The sequence below is a fragment of the Branchiostoma floridae genome, chromosome 10, assembly GCF_000003815.2.
Source record: "Branchiostoma floridae strain S238N-H82 chromosome 10, Bfl_VNyyK, whole genome shotgun sequence".
NCBI lineage: Eukaryota > Metazoa > Chordata > Leptocardii > Amphioxiformes > Branchiostomatidae > Branchiostoma > Branchiostoma floridae.
Window position 1 is genome coordinate 3,162,616 of NC_049988.1, and position 19,529 is coordinate 3,182,144.

Here is a 19,529-nt window from a genome sequence, read left to right on the forward strand (position 1 = left end):
CTGCAGCATAATGACAAGCAAAAAAAATATTCCGTTTTACCCATAGGCCAATGCACGCCGCCATGCTGACCTATGACGTCATGTGTCAGCCATCTTGAAAGCATCCACTGACCCATGTCAACCGATGATAGAGATGGATTTGGTCCAAGCAACAACAAGTCATGGCATTATCACTCTATCATTATTTATCAATCTTCGATTGGGGACTGTCAAAATATCTGTCCTCACTTTATGTCATTTACTCATTATCCATATTTCTGAAAAACGTTCAGTGAAACCTCAAAATCATACAGCCAAACTATTTATTGGCCTATTTCATACAGGATTGAGCGACGAAGAGCCCCCCCCCCCATAAAAACCAGCCCCGTTCGAAGACTGCAAGGGAGTCTGACAAGATGTAAAGAAAATAGTTGTGTACATCATTTGTGTATATTCTATGTATACATTTTGGGTGGTCCGGTTTGGAAATTTTAGCGTAATAAGGGCTCACGATTCATCTTTAAGAATAGGTGCAACTAAAATCTTAGTTGCACAGAAAATATAGTTATTTAAAATTTCGAATGTGGCACATATCAAATTGAATGTAAAACAAAGCATCAACTGTCTTTTCTGATACTTATTTTATATTCTGTATGGGAAAAATAAGATATTTGGGTGGACTGGTGCACCCACAGTAAAAAAATCAGGTGCATAGCACCAAATTTCGGGTTCACAAAGGTGTATAATTATGCACCCATTATTTTGAGCCATGCTATTTTAGTATTTCTGTAACATTGTTTAGGAAACCAACCTTCCTCATATCTTCATATTTCAGAAACAGGAAATGGGGGTCCTCCTGCATCTTCCACCAACCAAGCACATGGTCATAGAAGTCACCAAAAACAACTGGAAATAAAATAGACGTCACACAGGGGTGCCTAAGAATTTGCACGAACCCTATGAGATTCGTACGGACATTATGCGATACGCACAAATAACTATGTGACACACACAAACCTTATGCGTTTTGCACGAGCCTTATGCAAACCCGGCCGACCACCGCTGAGTCATGTGACATTACATCATTTGCATAAGGTTCGCGCAAATGGAATAAGATTCGTGTGTGTCACAAAGTGATTCGTGCAAATAACATTAAGGTACGTACGTTTTCGCATAGTGATTCATGTGATTTTCATAAGGTTTGTGCGTTTTCGCATGGTGATTTGTGTGCATCACATAATGTTCGTACGAACCTCATAGGGTTCGTGCAAATGCTAAGGCACCGGTGGGGGGGGGGGGGTCTGTCACAAAAATAGTGCTACTTACATGTACAGGGGCCTTAGAAGTATATGTCTCAATGACCTGTAGCTGTACTTCTACAACTTGACGAAGTAATTTATAGCATGAAGTTTTCTTTTGTGACGGAAAACATGAATAAACAGTTTAAGTGTTTATGACACACAAAAATTTCGTATTACCTTAGCATCATCCAATGGACACAGACTTTTGCGCTAAATTTACACACTTATTACCTCCATGATACTCCTTTTGTACCGTACCCGTAAATGGCCGCCGTACCTACCAGTTTCCGTCATACACAGTCCTTTTCCGCCGTACACAATGGCCAATATCGCTCGGCATTGACAACGATTGATTGGGTGGGTACTTGTTCACAGCCCTACACCAAATAATCCTAGATACTACATCACTCAATTTGTACTGAATTGCTTGCTGCAATTTTAACGCATATTTAATTGCATTAATTCTAGTAACAACACACATACAAATTATAGATACTTGGTGATTATCAGATGATAATTTCTAAAATACCTGGTTTACTACAACATACTTTTCCCATCCAAGAAATCCTTTGCATGTTTGTCCCATGATGTGTCAGCTTGTACACCAAACAAGGCCTGAAGCTTGGGTACGTAATGATACCGGGACAGCGCTGTGTCTTTTGGGTTCCGCATCACGACTATGACTTTCACCTGTAAGATGTAAAAGATGTAGTTTTAAGACAATCCAAGATCACACTTTCTTTCAAAGTATGTCACTGCTGTGCCACAGCATAAAAATTTATTGAGTGACAATGAGATACTTCATTCTGCTGCAATAACTGCCTGTTTGACATAGGGTTTACAGAAAAAGATGGACTGTCTGCCGCCCAAGCTACCAGGCCACTTCCAGATAAGGATACCCGGCAAGGTTTACCAGGATAACTCATTCTGTAACCAAGGGTCTGCATAGGGTTTTAGCTTGTATTGAAATCTCCCTTTTAGGAAAAAATGGGTCAAGTGCAATCCCTAGCTCTAATTCACTTATTCTGTATCATTTTTAACAATCACTTTTTGGAAATGCACAAACAAATAAACAGGCAAATTGAAAACAACATCTTTCTCTTCACTGAGGTAAGGTTACGAGAAACAGAACGGGTAGTACACTAAATAACACATAATAGTTGTTCTTCACAAAGGTAGAACATATTAATTTTGCTGGTGTGTTCTTCCTCCTCCTCCTCTTCTTCTTCTTCTGTCACAAAGCAATCAGAGCTTAGAACTGTGACTGCGATTATTCGCTGTTATAGCAAATATGAAAAAAAATTAGCTGTTATAGCAAACGTGAACGAGATATTATCCATTAATAATAATTTATCTATTAATATTAATATAAAGTTTTGTTGGCAACGCTTCTGGCAAGGCCTTAGGGTATAGTATAGTGTGCAAATAGCCCATCCTCACACTCAGGGTTGACAATCACGGCAAAGCCTATGATATCAACCCTGACAAATCAGCCACGGTATTCGGTTATTAGGGGTGCCTTGCTTATGAATATTAATGAGCCTACCCGTATATGGGAAGTCAGCCGTTGAGGATCGGGCGTCGGCATGGTGAGCAAACAAAGCCATGGTAATACGTAACATGATTGGCTGATAGCTTCCTAGCGGCCATTGCGGGACAGCTTTAGCCTGTTCAAAGCTCTCTCATCGCCTGTTCTCTGATTGGCTGGCAGCTGGTTTGTGGCGACGCCCCCGATACCCATATATTAACCTCAGGCAAGCAGAGGTGAAAACAGATGGAGTCCCTCTGACGACTCTGTTTCGCCTTTGCGTAGGAGAATGCAAATAGCCTGACAAAGGCAAATTGCTGGGAGTGAAACTTGTAAATGATACTGAAAATGCAGAAACTTTCGCGGTGGTTTAATGTTCGCGTTTTTCACGGTGGCCGCTTCACCACGAACTTAAAACCACCGCCAAAAAATTCCATGGCAGTAAAAGTGGTGCATGGTGCTACCGCGAAATTAAACCCACCGTGAAAAGTCCTTTTTTAAGCTACCGCAAAATTAACCCCTCCCCCCGAAGTTAAATGAATTTGCAGTACCTTCCCCATTGGATTGGAGATCATTTTGGGGGCCAGATGCCGTGGAAGGTGTGTGTGGACGATCCTTGGTGACGGTTGGTCCTTCAGGATCACATGACCTGGCTGGCTGAATCCTGGTAACGTTGCTTCCATGCATAACGGTATGTCTTGTGTGTCAACATCTGTCCTCCCAGCAGCTTTCAATAGCTTGTTGACAATCTCCACAATCCAGTGAGTCCCTAGAAAATGCACGCTTTAGAACATGTTGATTTCATTATGTGTAATGTTTTAAAAAATTACAATATTATAACTCTTACAGACCAGCTGTAAAATGAGCACATATAACGTTATGTCGTTAATTGAAAAGAATATTGGAAAACAGATACCCATGTCATAGAATGCTAAGCATCAAGACTGATCCCCAACATCTGCTTGGTGAGTTACAATGCATTAGCTCTGGTGGTTTTACCAACTTGGGTCATTGTATCGGACCAACTTGGCCCAACATGTTGATCAATTTAGCACAACCCTAACCTTGGTCGAAATGCTGAGCCATTAGTCGCGGGATTGTGTGCATTAGGAGCCAAATAGTGTGTAACTAGTCTCACACAATTTACTATACCGCTATGCTCATCCTATCATATTGTTGTCTGCATGTGATAAAAAAAATCATATTTATAATATACAGCTAGGTTCTAACGTAGTTCTAATCGCTGATTGGTTCATCGCAGATTGGTAGTTTTAAGCTCTGATTGGTTCATGGCAGTTCTGCGCTTTGATTGGCTCATGGCACTTCTAAGCTCTGGCTCCTGACAAGAAGGATAACAAAGAAGAAAAACACACCAGCAATTTAGCAAAAGATATTCCCTGATAGAGAAAAACACATATATCTCACCTGCTTTGGGATAAGTCACAATGGCGATATCATCATCACGTATGGTATAATCAGGCATGATGTCCAGCGAATCTTTTGTTATCATCCGAGAGTAAAAGATTACTCCTTTGTACTCATATAGTTGGGAGTGTTCCATCTTTGAAGCTTCTATAATGTGATCAACAGAGACAAAAGATAGAAACATGAATGCACCAGTACAATGTAACTGTTAGTTCATTAATTAAAAAAACATGAGCAGGCAAACTGATCATCTAAGTAATTAATGGTCTTGAGGGTGTTATCTTTAATTCTAACAACTGTGGTCTGTCTAGCATTTCCAGTTTCAAGACTTCCCAGCTCAAAGTTGGGCCGTTGGAGCTTTGTTTTTGCATAACAGTCTTATCAAAAAGCACTAAAACGATACCTCATCAAGGTATTTACCCTAATTTTGATTTCAATAATTTTACTGCACTGAGAAAGCGACAAGGGTCTACTTTCTGACCTGCAAAGGAAATTGGGCTGTTTCAGTCGAACCGCAGAGCTCTATGCGCATCATGTTCTGCGCAGGTTCTCTGGACAGGTCATAAGCCAGAACGCAATTTGTCCTGGTTTGACCCCGCTGCATGCGTATAAACAACTGCCTGTTGTGCAACAAAAAGACCTCAGACCTACATAATGTTTATACTTTTTCACATCTACAGGATTTGCCCAGCACAGCCATGTGGATATTTATTGCATTGCAAAAGTTCAGCCAACGTTGTGGCCCCCGAAACAAAGCAATTTTCGGTCTGTGTATTTGTGATTATCTTTTCTCCAGTTTGCCGGGGCACAGTCAGTTTTGCCCACAGTCGGACAGTCCATTTCCTCACCTTCACATTGATACCAAACTTGAAGGGTAAATTTTAGGAGAAACGGTTTTGCCCCCAAAAAAACTACAGCCATGTCAAATTCCCCGGCGTCTTTTTTCGAATGAGAAACCGCACACACTGATCTTTCACTATGCTTTACAAAACTCAGCCATGATGTTTTGACATCATTACGCTTGCACATGAATCCTACTTATTCTGGCTTCTGATAATGTTAGTTTTATTTTGGTGGGCTTCCCGAAATCTATTTGCGACGGCAAGACTTGAGCCGTTAGTTATATCAACTTTTCCAAATGCTGGTTGAACTTGCAACATTAGGCCTGCCCCCCGCGGCACGAACATGGAGCGTACCGGCTGGGTTCCACCGTTCGAACCCAGGTTCGGACCAGGAGTTCGAAACAGATTGACTCAAAATATGATGAATCTTAAAAACTCTTACTTTGTACTAAAACTCTGTGTCTATGTGTGTTTGATTAAGGTCTCATTGATGTATTACTCCGCTAGTGGGGACCCTAAAAGAGATCCGAGCCAAAAACTGAACGGCTGTATAGACGCATGTTTTTAGCGGTGAGAAATTCCCTTTTAGCCAGCGGAACTGATATCAAAAGTTAGATTGGTGAAATTTTGTTTCTAACTGAAGAAATAAGCAGGTAAAGTTTGGCAGCCGCGCGCTAGATCGGAGGTACACAGTCGTGGGTTCTGAGTGGTGCGGTTGTACAATAGCAGCGAAAAAGTGCCTTTTGTGGGGATTGACTAATCGTAGTTTGTAATTGCTATAAAAAAAGTTTCTATGTATAGTTTACATTGGCAATTTTTTCCCACGATATAGGGTAAATGTGCTCGACAAAGAATGAAAAATCTGCTGAAATTTCACGTAGCTTCATTATGAACGCGCCTATTTAAACCACGAATTATAACATAGAAGTCTATGGGAAGAAGAAACTCATCAATGAGACCTTAAATAAAAAGGAAAAATATTCATAAAAAATCAAGGAATAGCACTGGAGCAAAAATTTGAAAAGGGTTTATAACCGGGCGCCACCCCGCATTTTTGGCTGCAGATTACGCCGTGTACCAATTTCCGTTACCATGGTAACGGACGGGTCTACATTTCCAAGGGGCGTTATTTTTCTTGTATCACACTCTACTGGATATAGAAGCCATTTGAAAGAGGACTAAGGTTCTAAAGCTAACGGGAGGGGGCCATACTTCGACAGGGGTCCAAACTTCGTCAGGTTTAAAAAAATAATTGTTGCGGAGACATGCATAGATGCCTGCACATGAGAAGTACACTAGCTGTAGACTAAACCTTGTTGTATATAACTACAAAGGCGGGGTATGTGTCGAAGTTAGCAAGTCCCACAGATAAACGATTGAAAAACTTGCACAAGTTTGACGCCTTCCGTGCAAGTTGACGAGCGAACGTATCGAGACCATGGCCCGGGAAACTCTTGAATTATTCTTCGCAAAATATGACATGTGAAAAAATGCCACCATACATAGAAATGATGTTTATTAGCCTTCCGAAAAATAATACCTGTGTTCTGTTTTGCCTTTAACTGGGTGGGTTGGATAAACGGAGCTAAAATGATGCCACAACGTTCACACAGTCGGGGCCCCGCCATTTTACGATCACGCACGCCGGCGGCCGAGCGATGCTCAACACGTTGAACTCAGTCAACCCGTCCGTAGAGCGACAAACATTCAAGAAAAATCGATCCCTACCGACTAAAAAAATCCTGTAGCCATTGCTGCAGCCAAAAGACAGGATGAAAAGGCAATCAAGGAAGCCGAAAAGCGAAAATGCCATCACAATCTATGTAAACAGTGTGCCGCCGTTTTGCGGCAAGTTGGTCTCACCGTGAAAGGTAAACGTTTTAACACACCGTATTTGAATAAGTCGCGTAATACAAAATATGACCCATATTTGGTACAAAAAAATTATAATGAAGACTTTAAGTGCTATTCTATTTGCATGAGTTGTTTAAAAATGCACGGTGATGGTCTGGTTGTTACTATGTCGGAGATTGGACCCCTTTTTGGGTTGGAACGTTCTGCTAGGACGCAAGCCGAAAACCTGCCGTAAGTTTCGTGCGCTGTCAAAGTACAGCGCGGAACGCTACCGTTAAATTAAATATATATCTGTACAGCTTCAATAACAGTTATATGGATGCATACAAGATCTTAACTTGTTTTTGATGAGTTCACTGTAAAATGTACATTGACAAAAGCCATGCGCATCCACTTAGAACGGCTGTCGAAGTATGGCCCCCTCCCGTTATCTTTCTTGAGGCAAACTACATCCAAGTTATTTTTGCAATCGCCGCCTTCTCTCGAACGCCCCTCCAACACCCCCCCCCCCCCCAAACCCCGGGCTAGGCGACACCTATAAAAGGCCAATCAGAAAGGCTCAGTTCGGCTTGCCCGCCTCTGGTATAAGGGAGCTTGAAACGCAGCTAACATTAATTTCTAGTCGTTAAGGTCTGTTTTGACTTTATGAGCTATAGTACCTTCACCCGATCCTCTATAGAACCGTTTATTTTACGGAGAAAGATCCGGATGAATCTCTTCGTGCCGGTCGTGCTGATATCCCTTACACGACTATTCTCTGAGATATATTCCAATTAAACAAAGACAAAGTCACAAAGAGAACACTACTCAGTCAAACTCATACACAGACTGATCTAATGAGTCTTTGCGACACGTCAAAAGCGTCAGTCTCGACGCCTTTGCACTTTGGCCTTTGTCCGCCGCCAGGTGGCGCTTTCATGCCTATCATGATCTCGTACTTAATTACCTCCCAGAGGCTAATTCATTAACGTAAGACACCCAAACTTTCAGAGATGATGAAGAAAACGACATTCTTCCTTTTGATAGATTTTTTCAATAATACATTTAACTTAAGGTCTCATTGATGTATTACTCCGCTAGTGGGGACCCTAAAAGAGATCCGAGCCAAAAACTGAACGGCAGTATAGACGCATGTTTTTAGCGGTGAGAAATTCCCTTTTAGCCAGCGGAACTGATATCAAAAGTTAGATTGGTGAAATTTTGTTTCTAACTGAAGAAATAAGCAGGTAAAGTTTGGCAACCGCGCGCTAGATCGGAGGTACACAGTCGTGGGTTCTGAGTGGTGCGGTTGTACAATAGCAGCGAAAAAGTGCCTTTTGTGGGGATTGACTAATCGTAGTTTGTAATTGCTATAAAAAAAGTTTCTATGTATAGTTTACATTGGCAATTTTTTCCCACGATATAGGGTAAATGTGCTCGACAAAGAATGAAAAATCTGCTGAAATTTCACGTAGCTTCATTATGAACGCGCCTATTTAAACCACGAATTATAACATAGAAGTCTATGGGAAGAAGAAACTCATCAATGAGACCTTATCATCATGCCACTTATTACATTGCATGTGACAGCCGCACCCATTCAGATTCTTGTACCAAGAAATGAGGTCTGTGACACAATGCGAAATGTATAAAAATTGGGTCCGTCCGCAGGGTAGTGTGCTTTGGTAGCTACAACCAGACTGAAACTTCACCACTGTGATTTGCGCATGTTCGCAGTTAATTTGGGGGCAAAACCGTTTCTCCTAAAATTTACCCTTCAAGTTTGGTATCAATGTAAAGGTGAGGAACTGGACTGTCCTACTGTGGACAAAACTGATTGTGCCCCGGCCAACTGGAGAAAATATAATCACAAATACACAGACCGAAAATTGCTTTTTTTTTGAGGGGCCACAGCGTTGGCTGATCTTTTGCAATGCAATAAATATCCACTTGGCTGTGCTGGGCAAATCATGTAGATACGAAAAAGTATAAACATTATGTATATCTAAGGTGTCTTTGTTGCAAAATAAGCTGTTGTTTACACCCATGCAGCGGGGTCAGTCCGTGACCCGGCGTAAGCCGTATTTCAGAGAATAACGCGTTCTACGGTGACCTGCGGTTCGACTGGTTCGGCTCAATCCGAGAAAAGCCAGCTGTATTTAAAGAAATCTCACCTTTGAACCCACCTTGACTCCTGGCCTGGTAGCCTGACCCCGGCAAGACCAGCTTTTTCTGTAAACCCTTTATTTGGTGGGACCTGGCTAATAACTAAATTATTAACGACACAACCCTGTCATTTAGGTCTATTGAATCCACAAGAAATTCAGCATTGTCTCTCTTATAGTCTTCCAGTTGGTCCGGTCCACACGATCTATTCCGAAATATCATTCTCGTCATACCAATGTGCAAAGTTAACACGGCTCTTATTTCCGGCTGTCGGCTGGTAAGCTAGGGATGTCCCAGGCCAAGTTGAACGTTAAAAATGAAGTATCGAACAGTCTCCGGTCATGTTAGAGCTGTTATCGGACAGTTTGTAGTCATATACCGACGGAAATTGTCGTGAGACTGCCGGCCCCGCGTTACTCCGCTGACGTCCAAGTGGCAAGTCGTACGCCGCGACCTGACAGTGACCTAGCATGGCTTTGAGTATTCGCTTCCGGGTCGGAGTTCAAATCCGAGTGCGGTATATAACATACATTCTCATAATTCCACCAGGTACCATTATACCGCCACCTCAAAAAACGTTGTTATAGAGGCCTTCTCAAGATTGTCTTCAACACCTAAATATCTGAATTGTATTACATTTAGGATATCTAACATTTGGTGTTCAAGAAAATCTTGGGAAGACCTCTATAGTAACGTTTTTTGAGGTGGCGGTATTATGGCACCTGGTGGAATTATGATAGTCGATGTTACGTGTTTGTCTGCCAAAATTTTACTAATTTTTTTATTAGCGTTTAGCTATTAGATTTAAAAACAAACAAAAAAGATAACCTAAAAGACTGTGTGTTCTATTGTTATTGTGCGGGGGGCAGTCGCACGGCATTCGAAGCCAGGAAAGTTTCAAAGTATTAGTCCACGGCGACGGTGATGCGTTTTTATGCCTGATTACCAAAATAGCATCGTTTTTCATGTACAGTATTGTCAGGTTGCCTCCTTGATTTGTTTGCGTCATCTCAAAATAAGAGAGTTGTTTAATATTCAACCGAAATCAAGTAAATTTCATTGCATATACATTGTGCTAACTGTTACCCCAAGTAAAGAGACAACAGACGATACCGCAAGTTCATCGGAAAGATGCAGGAAACAAAGCATTAACGTACGATTGTAGCAGTTGAAAATCTCATTTCATCCATCCCAACTGACCTCGAGTTGTCCACACATTGTTGGTAAGGAAAGTTCGGAGAGGTTGTTTTAATTGATTTTTCATAGCCACATATCATCCACATTCCTTGCAGCCATAATAATGTACTAGTTCTTTGGTCGTTTTTGTCATCGCCAATAGGGAACGCGTGTGCGTGCGGTGAAGACTCAAGGACGACAGTGGACGCATAGTCGGTAGACATGGTCTATTGGTACCTTCTTATGGAACCCATGATGGTGAACAACAGGCACACGTCATGCGTGACGTAACCACTAGCGGACCCTACCACTATACACGTGGGTGGTGGTCCGAACCACAATAACAATCACTATACAATAGTGGCGCATATAAATTGATTAAACATCGATTACTTCAGCTGAGTCTGCTAAGATGAAAAAGACAACATCCATGTTCCTCTTTGTAGAGTAATAATAAGTAAAGACTTATTATTTCTTTTTATACACTGTGTCCTGTGGTTCAATTCGTAATACCAACTTTGTAATCCTGTAATTAGCAGCATTTTTACCTTCGCCAAGAAGGTTATATTTTGGGTAGCGTTTGTGTGTGTGTGTGTGTGTGTAGAAGACCAAAATAACTAGAGAACGCCTAGATGGATTGTATTGATATTTGGAATTTGGGTAGGTCTTGATGACACCTGGAAACAATTAGATTTTGGGCCCCCTAGCGGTCTGTAACGATACTGCAGCGGAACTTCCTGGTTTGATATCTTAAGTTCTGAACATGATGTGGCTATGATTTCTGAGTGGTAGACAGCTCTTGATGCCAAGAGTAAGTAGATTTGGGCCCCCTAGCGGCTTGTTTGGGAAATGCAGGGCAGGTTTAGTGTCAGAATTTGAAAGGGAATAACTCAAGAAAGGGTAAACGGATGGTTATGATTTTTGGTATGTTGATAGCTTAAGTGATGCTTCATATAATGACATATCAATTATGCAAATCGGTATCTAATTTGCATAATTAATTAGGAAATCGTTTAAACACGTCCAGTTCCATTATAGGACCATAGCAACATGTGACATTTGTAACTGAGAAGGAGAAGAATAGTGATAGATATATTTTATGCAAATCAAAGACCTAATTTGCATAATTAATCAGAAAAATGCTTAAGTGTCATTGTGGTAAATGATGGGAACTTCTTACTTGTAGCATTTGGAAGTTATGTACAGGTGAACATCGTTGAACATTTATTATGCAAATGAGATCCTCATTTGCATAACTTATCAGAAAATGCAATAAAAGCCTTCTTTTTTAATCTTGATTATGTATGTCTGTTGTTTGGTGGAGGAGATGATAAACTAATATGATTTATGCAAATGATAGCCTTATTTGCATAATCAATGACAAACAAGTTGTAAAGGCTAGGATCATTTGGCGAAGGTATGGGGTCGTGGAACTCTAGTTATGAATTTTTTCGCGTCATTCCGCATTAGGTTAAGGGTCTTCAGAAGATGTCATCCATAAGATTAAGATAGAGTGGCCTTAGTTCGGTTCTAAAACCAGTACGACATTTTAAATGGTACTTACGATTTCCCATAGTTGAGATACATTGAGGTATTGAAAACTGAATAATTATTCGGTGCAATTCGTTATGAGCTGTATTGTACATTTGGAGATGTCAGTTCATTTTTATCGTACTGTTACCTTGTTGTCTTTGGGGGGGGGGGGGGTGTCAACCTATGCAGCAGGTTTTTCTTTCCCTTTTAATATTGTGAAAAATCTAAATTTAACAATGAAACAAAACAAAGTCGCATCGAAAAGCAGACCTATACGTAAGGCCGTGCGTATTCAATTATATGGATGACATCCTATTGAACCCCAACATCGATGCAAACATGCCAAGAAAAGATTGGAAAAATCTGTCAGGATGGTTGAACAAATGACTTAAACAAACAGAGCATAATCTGTCAATTACCGATCAATATATTCTGCATTTTACTTATTTTATCATTTGTTTTTTTAACTTTAGGTTTCACTTTGGCAATACATGGCAGTATACCATTTTCAGTATATTATTGCAAATATTTAGTTCATTTTGCAGTTGCTCTTTCATTTACGGTATAATCGAATTTGCTGTTGTTGTTGAAACTGACGAAAATTGATTCGGCTGTCATCCATATACTGTAAAAGCAGAAACTTTCGCGGTGGATTAATGTTTGCGGTTTTCGCGGTGGCCGCTTCACCGCGAACTTAAAACCACCGCGAACATTTTTCAATGGCAGTAAGAAAAGTAATGACGGTGCATGCTGCTACCGCGTACATAAAATCAACGGGAAAAGTCCTTTTTCCCGCTACCGCGAAATTAAATCCCCGCGAACGTAAATCAATTCAACAATGCCTAGGGTATTGCTGTAAAAAGCCCTACGGAATAGGCTCATATCGACTGTTTATGCTGCGAGGCCATGACATTTCTCTCCTCCTTCTGGTGACCATTGGAATACGTGAGATGTACTGGATGAAGGTAGCCAGTCGGTGGACGACCAGGGCGGCAAACTGGACACCCAGGACTAGGGTGAAGGTGCCGAGAAACACCAACCCCAACGGATTGGTGTTGAGTACCTGTAGAGCAATACAGAAACAAACAACAATACAGGTCATACAGTATTTTGGTATGGTGTATTCTTATGTCACATGAAGAAAATGTACGGAATTGAACTGAAATGGATAAGGTCAGAGGTCATTCGCACTTGTGCGTATATCCATGTCCGTATAAGTTTCTAACATATTTTTGGCTTAGGTAAAGTCAAAGAAGAAGTAGTTTCTTTTCGATTAGATAGTCGGGCTGCAGAAGAGTGAGTCAATATCAGAAGTAACTCTTTCCCTTCAAATATATCGAATCCAAAATATAAATACGCAAATTACGCAACTCGTACGGAATTGCAAACGCGAACAAATATGAACGGGGCTTTTTGCCTTGAAGACAGTTTTAGTACAGATGATACAACATGTTATTTACAAACATGCTTTTGCACGTTCTGAAATATGCACTGCCAACTTTTACCAAAAACAACACCCACCATGAAAATGAAAAAGAGATTACCACACCTAGTAATATCTAGTAATAAACTACATGATTTGCAAAGTGACAAAGTTATCTTGTGTGCTTCAGATAGACTGTAATTTATCCTAGATTAAGAGACTTTCAACAATTCAATTATCTTAAAGAAAATGAAACCTGGCTCTTTAGTTCATATCTCGATGGTACACTAGTAAAATGTAATGAGAATTAACCAAATTTTGTTGTATTGTATTTATAATAGTGCAAGAGAAATGTGCCAAGCTTTAAACAAGGGAAACAATGTCACTTTAATCATTTTTTTAGAGTCACTGGATAACAAGGGTCTTGAATAAGACATAAAATAACAGCTTACTTTTCGATGCCCGTCTGTGACCTTCCTCATGATATGTACTAATTCACACTGCAGCTAGGTGTCGATGCTAACAATGCGGCCCCAAACGTATAGAAATGTGATTTGATTTGATATTGCATATATTACAACTCTTTACGTTTGGGATAATATTTAAGAGGCCATAACTAGCTTCAGTGTGGATTCGCCAAAAAGTAGTTACTCAAGCAACTGGATGTGGTTTTGAAACGGTCAGACGTTTTGGATAGAATCCACTATCCTTCGTCAGTGACACTGAAGTGATCTGGAAGAAACAGGTCTTTTATACTGGATTCATTGTGGATTGATACCAGTTGCACACTAGAAGGCGACAGACGGTTGCCAAAGGTGTGATTCGTTGTCTTGGATGTGCATACAAACGTTTGTTATCCAGTTTACCTGCAGTTCAGCATGCTGAATCAAGGTGAACATCAGCACCAGCCACACGGCATTAGCCAAGAGAAACGTCAGAAGGTAGGAGTTGCGCAGCTGTAAGAGATTCTGTTTGAATTCGTCCTCTTTGTTCTGGTCGAGACGAAACTGTTCTGTAGTGGGGTCCAGGTAAGGCTTCTTCGTGTGGGTGGTGACGTCTTGTAGGTGTTCTTGAAACTTTCCCTCTACCTCTCTCTTTGCTCGAAGAATCCTTCCCTCACCTGTGAATGATATAGAGGAATAGAATTAAGGGGGGGAGTAGAATTAACTGTAATGCCAGCCTAGTCCAATATCCTGAGAGTGTAGATGCTATTCTGACATCATATAGCCAGATGACGTCGGCCGGGTTTATGATAAATATTCAGCGGGTTTGTAATGAAAGTGTAACTTTTAAAGACCCGTGTTACCGGATCAAATCAGAAGGAGCGATACACAGGTCATTGACCAATCAGAATAAGTGATACACAGGCCATTGACCAATCAGAATAAGTGATACATAGGCCATTGACTTATCAGTATGAGAGACACACCGGACATTGATTAATCAGAATAATACCAGCAGAGAATAATCACAACTAGAGGAATGATCATGAAAAGATTACAAAGAGATTTTACACATACCTACTATGCCAAGATTGCAATGTTACGATTTATTTCCCGTGGAAATGTTGGTTTCAAAATTAAATCAGCTATCTTATTACGTACCAAAAGGACATTTAGTATGCATAATATGAAATGATCTATGCGCATATACGTCATACTATAATTTGTAGGCTATATGATAGTACGTTAATTCTATTCCTCCTCGTGGATTGGTGTCATAAGGACTAGTCATTTTTATAACCACCTCATCAAATCACCTTGTTCGCGTTGCGCACATGGTAATTTTCTTCAGTACGCAGTTATAACAAATGACCAGGCCTTATGATATCATATACACCTCGGGATGAGTCATTAACACTTAAATGCAAATGAGCGATGTCTATCGTTCAGTATTTGAAAAAGATATTACTCACGCAGCGTTGGTTGCCGAATCCTCGTGATTGCAAGTTTTAGCCTTCGCAGATGACCTACGATGGTACAAATTATAGATAACATTTTATTCATTACTTTCCCCGAGAAGGTTATGTTTCCGGGGCTATGCGTCTGTCTGTGTGTGTTTGTTGTAGGCGGACTTGTTTGCGTTTAGATGCTATCACTTCCGAGGGACGGGTTGCTCACTGTCCAATACAACGGAGGCCAGGAGCCAACAAAATTGTTTATTGGTAGGTGTCGGCAACATAAACAAATGACTAGATTATGTGCCCTCATTGCCTGCTTCGCCCCTTCAATCGTACGACAGAAGGATTTCCGGTTTTGATATTAACAATAGGACAGGACCATAATAGCATGAACGATTTATAATGCCGCGTAAACGGACAATCATAATAACCCTCGTTTATTTGGCGAAGATATGTGTTCGTGGAACTCTAGTTAGTAATAGCTTCAAAGCGTATATGTTAGTCCCAATTAAGAAATAATGTTTGATTTTATGGAGAAACCTGAATTAGTGGGAGGTGAAAAGGTGAGTACAATTTGACTACCTTTAGCTTCAACACCCAGCTTGGCTACAATGCGATCTTCAGTCATTGTCTTCAGTTCTTGAAAGACGACCTGGGCTTTAGTGCCCTTGGGAAAAGCTCGTGTGAAGTTTTCCTTGTACTCGTCGGTATCCAGTCCAATCATCTTCAGCCAGGTCTCTACGTTGTCCTACAAACGAGAAAGGAAGGTATCAAGAACATTAAGTTGAATTTAAGATATTATCTCCTTGGTTGAATCAATACATATCTATATCTATCTGATTCCGAATAGGATTACTTTCTCAGGGGAGTGAAGGAGGCCATTTTCCTCAGAGCCCACCGACCTTTCTGGAGACGGGGGCCGATACCAACTGCCAAGCACCTCTGACCCTTTCTGACGTCACACTTCCTGTCTGGATGTGTGACGTAGGCTTTGGGTCATTTCAACTTAATAAGGACGGTAAGCGTTAAGGTTGGTAAGCGCTTTTTGTGTGTGTGTACGGATAGAAGGTCTCAAAATTGTAACATAATCTATAAGATGTACTTAGAAATATCAAAGAAAAATAATAAACAAGAGACCTGATATCTCACACCTTCATAAATTATTCAAACGGTGAAAGCATAAAACTCCAAATTATGCTTCCACCGTGTCCTACCTAAATCACTGAGGGAGGGGAATTAGGACTTTCGCTTCAACCGCTCAATACCCAATTAATTGTTTGTTACTTGAATGTGTTTATATCTATTTTCCTGTCTTCCTTGTCAACTATATATATCTATCTGCCTTTTTAATTTTGTTTTAATAGCGGTGTCAATAAAAGTTGTTTCAACAGCCGGAAAGAAGTATTTGCAAAATTCGTTCCACATTCGGGGCTATTCGGGTATGAATGGACCTTATACTCTCTTCACACGAGAAGGAATGAACCAAAATGCCGTCAGAATGAAAATTCTTTTCTATTCCTTGGAATTCGTAGTGTATTTTAGAAATTATAAATCCATTCCAGATATTGTTTTGGCCAAATTCCGACAGGATTCGAAATGACAATTGCCGCTTCGGTTCTCCATCGAATGAGATAAGAGTGTTTCGAATAATATTGGAATGCCGCAGAATGCGGTCATACTGCAGTTAGATTAGTTAGAATACACTCAGAATTTTGAATACCATTCTATATTCCTCAACTTCGAGGGCCAGTCACAAGAACAGGCACAAATAACTGGAATACAGTGAGAATTCTAGAACACGCTAAGAATTGCCAGGAATAGAAAAGAATTTCCATTCTGACGGCATATATGCATTCCGACAGAGAATGAAGATTCACCGGCACTCTGATGTCAATGTCTGGCTCATCTTGATGTAGTTGCCTGATGTGACGCCGAAAGTCACTTCTGTCGTACATATCGGCCACTCCGATGTCTTTTAAGTCCTGTAAAGGTAGTTAAGAAGGATTAGTTCTTTGGGGGTTAATACGTCATTTCACCAAAGGCATTTTATACATAGTTGCATAAAGAACGCTCAATGTCTACCAGACAAGCACGGACACTTTGAATTTACTGTTGCCATATCCTGACTCAATTCCATCCAAACTTCTCAACCTTCACCGAAAAAAACAAACAATTCTCCTTCTAACTTCCACAAAAACCCACACATAATAGAAAAGGTGGGATCTTTCGTCTTCCACTGTCTTCGAAAAAGGAGTCGAACCCAATAACCCAGCACCTAGAGTCAGCTTTTACTAGTTTTACACTAGAGTAGACACCTTTGATATTGTTTTATACTTTGTGTGAATCTCTCATGTTACCTGCAATTAGCCCACGTGCAAGAGTTTGCAATAAACATGAATACTATTATTCTTATTCTTAGTCCAATACATTATGTAGAGCTTTGTAAAAGAGAAGGTGCATTATAACCGATAGAAACGCTGAAAACAACGTTGTCTTATAACTACATCATTGTTCTATATATCTATAAGGAATCCAAGACAGCCAGGTAAGGGAGGTGAAGAAATGTGCTAAAGTAATGAATAGATGGATGAGCCTTAATGCTATCGAATGAAATGCAATGGGGTCAATTCTTAGTAAAACAATGTTGGGGTGTGCGAGTGGTAAGGGTTATTAGAAATGTGAAGTCTACCAGAATGTTCTTACCTTATCTGCCATCCCAGCGATGAAGCTTGTATCTGTGTATCCTTCACGAGTAAACATTGGTTCATATACCTCAACCTGGAAAGGAAAAAAAAATAGTAATTAAAAATAATAATTAAAGTTGAAATTACATTGAAGAGTTTTGACAGCATAAAGCAAGCAATAGAGGCGACACGTGGAACAAATGGATCAAATCAGCTTCAAATCTAGGGGGGGGGAAGTACTTTTCGATGTAAAATATCTGCCGTACCTTATTAGATACTGCACCGAATATGCTTTGCAGCCACTGCCGTGTTGTCTTGAACCTCATCTCGAACTTTCCAGGATCGGTTTGAGCTAAAACGGTGAACCATTTGTAAACTAGGGGTAGGCACCGGTAAATTCAGGTACAGGTACGGTCCAGGACCAGAGAATCAGGTCTGGACCTGAACCTGGACCTAATTATAATTATCTGTGAAAACTGGCGAATGGGCGATACTCAAAATAATGGTTAACAACAATAATTACCTCTGTTTCAGACCAGATTTGACTATAGAAACTTGGTAAAAATTACTATCAACTTTACTCTACTTCGCTCTTGTTATTTTCTTGGGCCCCCAAACACATTAATGCCTGCCGATAAAATCTCTCATTTTTGAATCGGTCCAACATCCAGTTCACTAACTTTTTTCAAGTCCGGTTTTTCTGGACCGAAAAAATAAGAAAAGACGGTTTTGAACCGGTGTGACAGCGATCTCGCCCCCCCGTGATCTCGCCCCCCCGGGGGCGAAATCACTAGCGATCTCGCCCCCCCGGGGCGAAATCGCTAGCGATCTCGCCCTCCCCGGCTAGTGATCTCGCCCCCCTACCTCACCCCCCTTTAGCGATTTCGCCCCCCCCCAAAAAAAACGGGTTTACATGACATTTTAGAAGTTGATTGGTATAAATCACAAAATGCAGTTTCATAATGATATAAGTACACGAGTTTGATACATAACTCCATTCATAGTATCAATATTAACGTAATTACATGGTAATAAGATAGTTGAACTTGTTTCAGACAAGGAGGGTTGGGTCCCTTGTATTCCCATTATTGCATATACCTGAGTCTTGACATAAGATGTATTTCATTGTATTCACCTGTCCTCAAACAACCTATATATCTCCAATATGAAGTCTCTACCATGAAGTGACCACAAAAGAACTATGTAATGTCTTTATTAATTATGCAAATATTAGGTATTAATTAGAATAACGCACATTTTGGTATATGCACCTGGTCAAGGGATATCTTCACCTCCAACATGACTGTTTTTTCTAGTATTTAGGAACTGATGCATTTACCCGTGTTTCTTAAGACTGGTACTTTACCAGTGTTTGTGTAGCATTTAGCAACAGCTATATCAACTTGCGCGTAGATAGTGTTTATAATAAGAAACTATTATTCACGTGTGTTTTTGTTAGTGCTTTGGAAATGTTTCCAGCACAAGAAAGAAAACACTGTGACAAATTGAAAACATATAGCTGACGTATTCCGTACCATAGACGGTGTTGATTTATACGTTCGCAGTAGCACTGTTTTTATGCCACCTCAGCTGCAAAAATTGTCTTTTTCATTTCAATGTCATGTTTGCACCGAACAATATAGTATGGACTTTCGAGGTATGACAGGCATCTTACGGTACGGTAATAAGGTGCCATAAGGTACCAGGTAACACACCATACACGTTACTCCCCAGGTGCA

The 19,529-nt window shown here is 40.5% G+C and overlaps 2 protein-coding genes across 2 annotated transcripts in view; both read right to left on the reverse strand.

Moving 5' to 3' along the window:
• Positions 1-9,175, reverse strand: part of LOC118423897 (sulfotransferase 6B1-like) — an 11,434-nt gene extending 2,259 nt beyond the window's left edge. Inside the window, exons 1-5 of the mRNA XM_035832213.1 lie at positions 9,083-9,175; positions 4,234-4,380; positions 3,360-3,577; positions 1,829-1,970; positions 791-885 (exon numbers count right to left, since the gene is read on the reverse strand). Coding sequence (XP_035688106.1) covers positions 791-885; positions 1,829-1,970; positions 3,360-3,577; positions 4,234-4,369 — 591 coding nt within the window. The 5' untranslated portion in view covers positions 4,370-4,380; positions 9,083-9,175. The remainder of the gene's footprint in view (positions 1-790; positions 886-1,828; positions 1,971-3,359; positions 3,578-4,233; positions 4,381-9,082) is intronic.
• Positions 9,176-11,644: 2,469 nt separating this feature from the next.
• Positions 11,645-19,529, reverse strand: part of LOC118423883 (chitin synthase chs-1-like) — a 23,865-nt gene continuing 15,980 nt past the window's right edge. Inside the window, exons 15-21 of the mRNA XM_035832197.1 lie at positions 18,057-18,142; positions 17,810-17,884; positions 16,984-17,088; positions 15,689-15,854; positions 15,122-15,175; positions 14,073-14,326; positions 11,645-12,846 (exon numbers count right to left, since the gene is read on the reverse strand). Coding sequence (XP_035688090.1) covers positions 12,649-12,846; positions 14,073-14,326; positions 15,122-15,175; positions 15,689-15,854; positions 16,984-17,088; positions 17,810-17,884; positions 18,057-18,142 — 938 coding nt within the window. The 3' untranslated portion in view covers positions 11,645-12,648. The remainder of the gene's footprint in view (positions 12,847-14,072; positions 14,327-15,121; positions 15,176-15,688; positions 15,855-16,983; positions 17,089-17,809; positions 17,885-18,056; positions 18,143-19,529) is intronic.